The following is a 9,708-nucleotide window of genomic DNA, read 5'->3' on the forward strand; positions in this document are numbered from 1 at the left end:
CGCTGACAATTAATTGCGGACCGTAACGAGTGACCAAACCGTATACAATAATTCGCTTTCTTTTTGAACTCGTCGGTATAATGTCACTGGAAATTATTGGGAAGTAATAAATTTATTATTTGTTTTGCCTATTTTGTTTTACTTAAATATACTTAAAACTGAGAAAATATTGCAATTTTGGGACAAAAAGTTCTTGACGTGTTTGGCACGTCATTCCAGCGCAAGAGGTTAATTGGAGGAAAAAAAAAAAAAGAAAGAAAGAAAAAGAAAAATATGAAAGTGGGATCACGCGGGAGTAAGGAAACAACGCGCGGATGAAGTTCCATTTTCTCTTTAATTAAGTCTCTAGCGAACCAGATAGATTCCTAGGAATTAGACTCGTGAAGCGGCCTTGTTGTTGTTGTGTTGGCAGAGACGTACCGGGCGGCAATCCCCGGAGCCTCGCTCGTCGTGGCCGACTGTCCCGGCTTCTGCAGTTCAAGCATAACGGAGGGTATCTGTATCGTTTCCAGAATTCAAATAACGAGAAAACAATACGAGATCATGCAAAAAAGAAATCAGAACAGATTGAGTCAGAACCAAAGAAAAAAAAAGAACAACAACAATAATAATAATAACGAGAGAAGAATGATCAGAGATTCGAAAGAAAGAGAAGGGGGATAATATATCGGAGGAACGATAAAAAAAAAAAAGAAACGCCAGGACAGCGAGTGAGAGAGGAGAACGATCGCGAAAATGGCGATAGACTTGCGATTCAGATTGAGATTGAATGTTGGAATGGATGAAAATTGTGGGAAAGAGAGAGCGAGAGTGAGTGAGAGAGAGAGAGAGAGAGAGAGAGAATGCAATGGGGAATGAAAGTGACGGGAGAGCAATTGGTGAGGAACGTGAGGAGAAAACGTTGATAGAAAGGGAAGGAGGAGAGTGCGTGCTGTGAGTTGAAAAGAATTGAAATTCGAACTAGAGAGACAAATCGGTCGCGTAAGTAACCGGCTAAATTACGAATTTCCCGCGAGAAATACGCCGTGCTGACGTAACGAAGGGAAAGTCGAACAACGAAAGAGATTTTGCATGGTTATTTAAGCAGAGAACATTTCATTTTCAACGCCAATATTTCGATCTCGCTAGTTGGAAAAATTGTAACTTGCCTAAGGCTTAATTGAATGTACTATGCTTTCTAGACGGAATTAGTGATAATTAATGTGGAATCAAGATATCATCAAATAATCAGTAATATCACTGGTTAATAAATGAAAGAAGTGATCAAAGTCGTTGTAATGAAAACTTATGATTAATTGAATAATCATTAATCATAAAATGATTACACCTTTGATTATGGTTGTAACAGCAGTTCACTTCTATCGACACATGTGTACATTTTGTTGAAGCTACATATTCATTATTTGCATCGTTTTGCAATGTGCATAACCCTACAATTTTATCAGGATTTGTCCCAAATATTCAAAAAATTTTCTATCGATTCGAAAGTCTCATTTGTATAGTTCTTGAATTGTTATTGGCACAATCTTTCGAATGATAAAAATTTTGATTCTCACTCAAAATGCCAATCTTATTACCAAAATTTAAATCAATCTTATACCAAAAATATGTCAGAAAATTATAAGTTTCAACAAGTTATTATAAATTTAACAATACAGATACTATTATGCAACAAAGTGTTAAAGCAGAAGAAACAACACATTTTACAGATGGTAATAAAATACAAATTAATCACTTGATGATTTAAAAATTATTGATTAATGATTACAAATTATAAAATTTAATCTGAGATGATTTGTTTTAACAATGATAAATTGATTAATGATTACGACTAGTAATTGATTACAGAAACGATTACAAACTAATTAATTGATTACTGCCCAACTCCGTTTTCGAGTGACAATTTACAACATTAATTACGAAATGGAATGACAAAAGACAAAATGGTCTTTTTTTGAGTGAAATTTCGCATTACATCATTTCCTTTTTTCTCTTTTTAATGATTTTTTGCTAGACAATCGAAGATTTTTGATTGAAATAAATGAGAAAATTAGGACTTTAATATTTTAACTGTACAAGGTTCCTATAGTTGATTGTTTTCTATTTCCTATAGTTGATAAATTTCTTTCTTCACAGAAACTTTCTTCAAATTGTCACGCGAAACTTAAAAATCTAATAAAAATATCATATACATAATTTTAATCTTACAAACGTATCGAGGAAAGCAAATACCGTGGTTCTACACAAAAATATAAAACATAAAAATATAAAAATTGTAAAATATAAAATAGTTGTTGTCTGATAACGCGTGATCCTTTACAATTACGTGTAAAAATCATCACCATCGGCGGGATCTCCAAAACTCTCGTCCCTCGAGATATTCAGCTCGTCTGTAGTTGATGGCGTTTCAAAATAATAGGATAGAAAGGGGGGGGGAAAAAAAAAATCGCCAGGAACGAACTGGTCTCTATTCTATTTTCCACCAAGAGAGTCATAACTGAAACTCGCGTTATTCACACGTTTGGGAATTTGTGCGTGGTGCACGTGAATGGTCGTGCAGAAGGCTTTCACGTGCGCAAATCAGTGTATTCATGGCCCGTGGCCGGCAGTAGGCTTTGACAGGGCAAGAGGCCGCAAAGCCAGCAATTACTCTTTGTCGAGGAAGGTATCGATAAATAGGTGTCGACAGCACAGCGACACACGCGGAAATGCCTTCCTATCTCGCTCACTACTGATCGATGAACGCTCCCCATCCATTATATTCGCGAATTGGTAAAAGAAGGAAACCGACACTCGACCATCCTCGATAACTTGACGAAGGAAAAAGAAATTACCTAAGATCGAAATGAGTTTGTTCCCGAAAAAAGAAAAAAAAAAAAAGATGACTGACGATGGGTCATTGAAAATCAGGCACATTGGTGGAATTTCTAGATTTCTAGAACACGATGAAAGGTGGATTATCGATGGCGATTATTTTAAAATTTAAAAGAGATTGAAGAATTAAATATTTTTTTTTTATTTAACTAATTAAGAGAATTGATAGAATCTATATTTATTTTTTGAAAATTTAAAAGAAATTGAAAATATATTTTTTTTTATTTAAATAACTAAATAAATATTATTCATAAGATCACTTAAAAAATAAAATTCAATAAAATGGTGAAAGAAAATCGTGCAACGAGTTTTAAGACGTCGTTGCGAAGGGGAGATTTCAATATACGGCTCAGAAACTCTACTCTTTATCAAAAAACAATTCGTTCGGCATGAAAATATTTATTCATTATCAAAATCTTCAGTTGATAAAAGAGTTTAGTCACTACAATATAATTATTATAATATTATAACTAAACTGTCTCATTGTTCTGACAATGAAAGAATGTTTGTATATCCTTGAAATTTTTGTTTCCTGAGAAATGCTAAAACTTGACATTCTCCGTTTTTCGCGCGAATCTCTCAAATACTATATACGTATATACTATACTTCACGCAACATTAAACATTTATTTGTAACTTTAGAACTTTTCTAACAAAATTTGATATAACGTGCTTATTGCACTCTTCCAGTTTATTTGAAAAATGAAGAAGTCCTTATATATTAATAGAACAGATTATGTTCTGTGTATTTTTGAAATTTTGGCATGGGTCATATCAACTTTAACGACTTTAATTCTACTTCGAGAGCAATTATCGATCACTTCTCAAGATTGTTGCAATTTTTGCATTACGTACGACAATAATAGAAAAGACAAATGTAATCAAGATAAAATGTGAAACATTGATTCTGTTTCACTATAAAGATTATGGATCTTTGATTGGAAAATACAGTTTGTTTTTTGATAGATGAAATGACAGTAGACACTAGTTTTATAATTGGAATTGGTCAGAGCTTGTTCACAACTATTCGTATATGAAGGAATATATATTTCGATGAAGCTATAAATTAGATCCTTCTAACATTTAAATATTAAGTAGAAAATTTATAGAATGAAATAAAAGTTACGTATCTTATTTTTTTTAATCTCGAGTTAGGTCACGTCAAGTTACATATTTTTTTTTTTTTTTTTTTTTAGATCACAGAAAAGTTTTCAGTGTTGTTGTTGTAGTTATTTAAATCTCGTATCGACATTATTATCGCAACCTTTGACGATACAAAGGAACGGGATTTCTGCTCGAATAGTTAAATTTGGTTTTACAGGTGAAGTAATAATAGTGTTTCTCGTGTGCTCGTGTAATATCAGATTTTACTGCGTATTTTAATTTTATTTAATTACCGTCCCTTGCTGCAAAGTTAATCAATCATTTCGAAGCTTCGTCAAATTGACGAACCTACTATCACTATCTCGTTAGTGTTATCTATATACTAAGAAGAAAGATTTCATGCTACCAAATTTGCATCCGAATCAATTAGACGAGATCATTTCCCGGCGCATAAAATCCCTGATTAATGGGAGCGACTGTAACCTGATTTAGATCCCGGTTCTCTCGTTCCCTTCTAATCCTTCGCGTGGTGCGGTCGTGGCATGCGAAATCGGATTGCAAATAATACATAATACGCGGCACGGAAACTCATGGTTTATGTGGCTCATGGCAGAATTCAAGTCACATTCCATGTACCCTGTTATCAGACAAACCGTTTATTGTCGATCCGCGATATTTCCGATATCACCAGAATTGGCATGTATTTATCACATTGTTTAGATAAAATTGATTTCAACCAGCAGATCTTTAGAACTACAGTGTTCGCGATTTATGATAGTTTCGTGTATGCGTGACGAGTAATTCGTGACAAATTCTCAAATTTAATGCTTAAATGATGTGTAATTTAATGGTTTGACTTTGAAACGAGTTTCGTTATTGAAATGAAGGGGAAAACTCACTTGTTGTGTTTAAAGTTAATATAGAAATTATGTTTAAACTTAATATGAAATATTAAAGTTATAAAATAATATTGAGTAAAATCAACGTGGTGCGGATTGAATAACTGATAAATAGACAGTAAAAATAAAACAATTATTTCTCAATAAAAAAAAATCTATTAACGATTAATCTTGTATTTTAAAAGTATCGGAGAAGTGCAACATTTTGACAAGAAAAAAGAGCTATGTTATCTGTCTGTGATTTGATCCACAACACATGGAAATACTAATTTTATTTCAAAGAAAACTATACTACAGATTTTTGTGCATTTATGAGAAATTTGAAAGTACAAAAATGCACACGGTAAATATAGTATACAGAAATATATAAAATATCTGAAGCGGAGTATTTGTTATAATATTTACTAGAAGAAACAAATTTGTATTTATTAATTAATTATTAATGATTTTTTTATTCTGTTTCTAAATTTTAAAAAATGCATAAAAATCCACAATCTATATCTCATTCACACATACATTCAATTTCTGGATATAAGTGTCTTTTTTTTTTTTTTTTTTTAAGGAAATATTTTCACATTTTCACAACGTTTAACTAGATTTTCTAGAAACTATGTTTCTATTCTTATTTATGTTTAGTATCGAATTTTTTACCATTTTAAATTCTCTCAAAAACTAAAAAAGTAACGTTCATTCACTTGACATTAGTAATTGAATGTTCTAAAATATCCAAATTTTATTTATTTTTGTTAAAACGTAAAATTTTAACTATTAATAAGAAATTAATATTACATAAATTTATAATTATAATATAAAATCGGTATTCACGATCGTTAATTTTTATTATCTTTTATTTTCAGATTCTTCGTTCTTAAATTTAATTCCGATTCAAACTGTTTTAAACTATTGTAAGTCAGATTTAAAAAAATAAAATCAGATTAAAATGAATGAAAGCACTTTTGATATTACTGCAAGCAGTAACAAATATTTACAATCGTACATATTGTAAATATATTATTAAAATATATATATATATATATATATATATATATATATAATTATATTATTCATACATATAAAATATATAAACTTTAAAATACTAAACTTTATGCAAATTCATATTTTAAAGAATATAATTAAAAAAAAATTAAATATTTAAAAAAATACTGAAGAATTGTTTTACATACTAAATATCATAAAAAAACATTATACTTTCAACATTTTATACATTTGTTTCATCATATTCTTTTGTACAGTTTTGCACTTCCAAATTTACCACAAGTGCATAAAAATCCGTAATCTAATTATTACTATTAATTTATATTCATAGTTTACTGGTTTCACAAAAATGCATTATTAATTTATCATTATAATATCTGAATATTTACGAACATCAATATATGAACGTATACAAATAACTATAACACAAATAATTTAGAAATGAAATTGATCAATTTCATTATTCTTTCTTTTTTATTTTAATAAATTCATAATTAATACTCAATATAACCAATTTATCAGAAATCAAATGATTTATTTTAATGGAGTTAATGCATTTGATTTCTCCATATATAAATTGTACATTTTTAATTTCAATTACCACGAAAAATAAACTTCTTATGAAAAAAATATTATTCTTCATTTTACTAATACTTGATAAATCAAAATGTCTTTGACTGTCGCAATAATAAATTACATGTAGTCGAATAGTAAATTAAATTTGATAACATAGAAAAGTTTATGTCAGTACTGTAAATATTGAATTTTATACGAAATACTTAATTTCTATAAGTAATCGAACATATTCGATTCGAAAAAAATAAATTTGTCAATTTTTGTAAAATTATAGACATTGTCAATAATTTTATCGAAATAAATCAGTTAAATAATGATGATATACCACTAACCTGTTCACGTTTTTATATATCTTTATTAAACTCATATTTCAGGTTTAACACTAGTTTATATTGGCCAACAGAGAAATGAGATTCACTTTTGTTGATCATGTACAATTTTCATTTATATATACTTTCTCTTACAGTTCTGCTCATTTTTACAAGCTTCTCAAGCTTTATTCCTTCTTCAAAATTACAATTACGTTTCCAAAAACTTACAAGTATTCAATTTGGGAACAGTGACTTCATAAGAATATTATTATTTATTTACAAATAAATCTCTTTACTATGCTTCATCCACACTCAACTTTATATGTTTGATTTCGATGAAGATAAACAAATGATATACTTATCATTACAAGAAATTTATCTAATCTCAAACATCTGAAATCTTTGAACGTTTAACCCATAAATATCGTATAGATAATCTGTGACATTTAAACTTACTGACATGTTGAAGATTTAAAGTGAATAACATATCAAAGTATACTGAATAAATACATCAAAAGATATAGGTATATTTAAAGATGAATTTATTTTTAATTTATTACACATTTCTCATTTCTCATTTCTCATTGTTAAACTTTTATAATGGTAATTTTATTGAACACTCAAAGGTTAATATTCAACAATGCAAAGTTGGTATAATAATTTTCTCTCAAGCTTGAAACACTTTTGTGAACGTTATACCAAGGTTTAATTTAGTTTGCGAACGATCGTAGCAACTTGCATCAAAATCATAAATATAATTTCCCAATTCTAATGAAAATAAAGGGAATGGCATAGTATTTGATACAATGATAACTTCATTGTAAACGAATGATAAATCAATAGAGCATTCATAGAGACGACGGATGAATAGCTCGATAACTGATGAATCAACAAGAGACGCCAGCATAGTTAATTACTGCTTGTCCCGTGATTGTCAGTAGATACGTGACACTTGGGCACCTTGATAACAGTGCTTTCAATATTACTGTCTGCCGAAACGTATTACACGATGTTGCCTTAGAATCTTAGATAACACGAATATTCCCAGTTTACTGATAAATGGAGCAACTTCGGTTTAAAAACTAGTAATTTTGTCCTTTTATGTTCAATTTAGGACAGTTCAAAACATGTAGGCACTACTACTGGCTGATTCAGCATATTGAAATACATATAAGAAGAAAAGTTTTCAAGTTTATTTTGTACTGTAATTTATTTTGTAATGTAACATTTTGCATAAATATCTGAACAGACATCGTATCGAGAATACATTTTTCTTGAATATGAACAATTTGGATTCTAATACAGCACAGTATTCATTTTCAATCTGATTTGTTTAAAACTATTACATGACCATATATAGGAAGTAGAAAGTAGAAGATTTTTCAACAGAGTAAAACGTATATCTGCTGAATATCCTGTCAACGTATGCAAATAATTATGAAATTAAAAAAGAAAATATTGTGAAAGGAATATTTGATAATTTATTTCCTGAATAGCAGATTTTTATAAACTGTGAGTAAGTAAAATAAATTTCTATCATGTTCGTCAAATGTGTATATATGTATATATGTACATATAAGAAATAATGCTACTTAAAAAAACATGCAAATAAATCAAAATATGTTTCCCTAAAGTAATTGATTCAAAATTTATAGAAATATTAAAAATTACTCAATTACTGTTGCATATAAAATATCGTTGTTTTAAGTAGAAGCTTAAATATATGTAAATTTTTGAAATTGTCGTATCAAATCAGCATTAAATTATCGTAAGTATCGTTTACATAAGCTACTTCGAAATATTAAATTCATTTTACGATGGATTCATTAAAGAATTAAATTTCAATATCCTGATGATTCAAACATGTCCATAATGGCAAATTTCTTCTGCGTCAATCTCGTTTCTAACGATTGAACATCGCTCACAAATTGAAATTTTATGGAAACGATATATATTTCATACCGATCGTTTTCCAGGTTAATTCCAAGTGTCAAGCTAGTAACATCTCAAATTCAAAATTATCGAAAATTTCCTACAATTGGAAGTTGAAAAATTGCGAAATAGTTAAAAATTGAAAATCCGCTAAGATTGGGAATAAAACATTTGCTGGCATTCGGAATTAAAAATTTGTTAAACATTGAAAGTTGAAAGTTCATCAAGATATTAAAAATTTATTGAAACTTTGCCAATCCTTAACTGGTATCGTCGAATATTCAAAGCCATAAAATTTTGTTTTACATTGCCAAATTTTCAAATTTCTGATAAATATAAAGCATATATTATACAAATATAATGTATAAAATTAAATTAAACTTTTGCAACATGATACAAATGATTATATAGTAATCACAGTGACATTATTAGGCCAAAAGGTAACTGCAAATTTTTTACGAGAAACAAAAACTTTAACTTTAATTTATTGACTGTTTCAATTAGTTAATTTTGCGATGTTTCAGATCAACTTCATGATTCTTGCGTTCAAAAAAAAAAAGTTTCATCTTTTTTCATCTTCTTCGACTAAAAAAAAAAGTTCCAAGGTCGATTTGAAATTTAGCAAACCAATTTCTCACTATACACATCGAATAATTTTTTACAAACTTGCGCAGCGTTTTTCGCCTTTTCGAAAACATTTTCTTCTTCTAAAATACATGTCCATATAATTTTAGAAAAAACGCAAAGCTACTTTTTGGCCAGTCCAATAGTTAAGAGTTAGAAATATTCGCTAATTGCGTTGGAATCTGTACTAAACTTTCAAAACTTCCTCTGTCGATCGATTTACATCTGTTTAGACAAAAGCATGAAAAGAAAAATGATGAATCACTTGGATGCCGCTTTGCATTAAATTTATATAATATGTGACAATGAATTTAACGCGTTTAACATGAAATCGTGCGACCATGAAGGACCAGTGTCCATGAACGTCAAAGCGAAACCGCTCGCGGTTTTCC

The 9,708-nt window shown here is 29.3% G+C and overlaps 1 protein-coding gene across 2 annotated transcripts in view; it reads left to right on the forward strand.

Moving 5' to 3' along the window:
• Positions 1-949, forward strand: part of LOC122536294 (cyclic nucleotide-gated channel cone photoreceptor subunit alpha-like) — a 270,944-nt gene extending 269,995 nt beyond the window's left edge. For both annotated transcript variants that reach the window (XM_043668539.1, XM_043668540.1), the window contains one exon: positions 413-949. In XM_043668539.1, the coding sequence (XP_043524474.1) occupies positions 413-608 (196 nt within the window). In that variant the 3' untranslated portion in view covers positions 609-949. The remainder of the gene's footprint in view (positions 1-412) is intronic.
• The last annotated feature ends 8,759 nt before the right edge of the window (positions 950-9,708 follow it).

The sequence above is a fragment of the Frieseomelitta varia genome, unplaced genomic scaffold, assembly GCF_011392965.1.
Source record: "Frieseomelitta varia isolate USP_RPSP 00005682 unplaced genomic scaffold, Fvar_1.2 scaffold_820, whole genome shotgun sequence".
Classification (NCBI taxonomy): domain Eukaryota; kingdom Metazoa; phylum Arthropoda; class Insecta; order Hymenoptera; family Apidae; genus Frieseomelitta; species Frieseomelitta varia.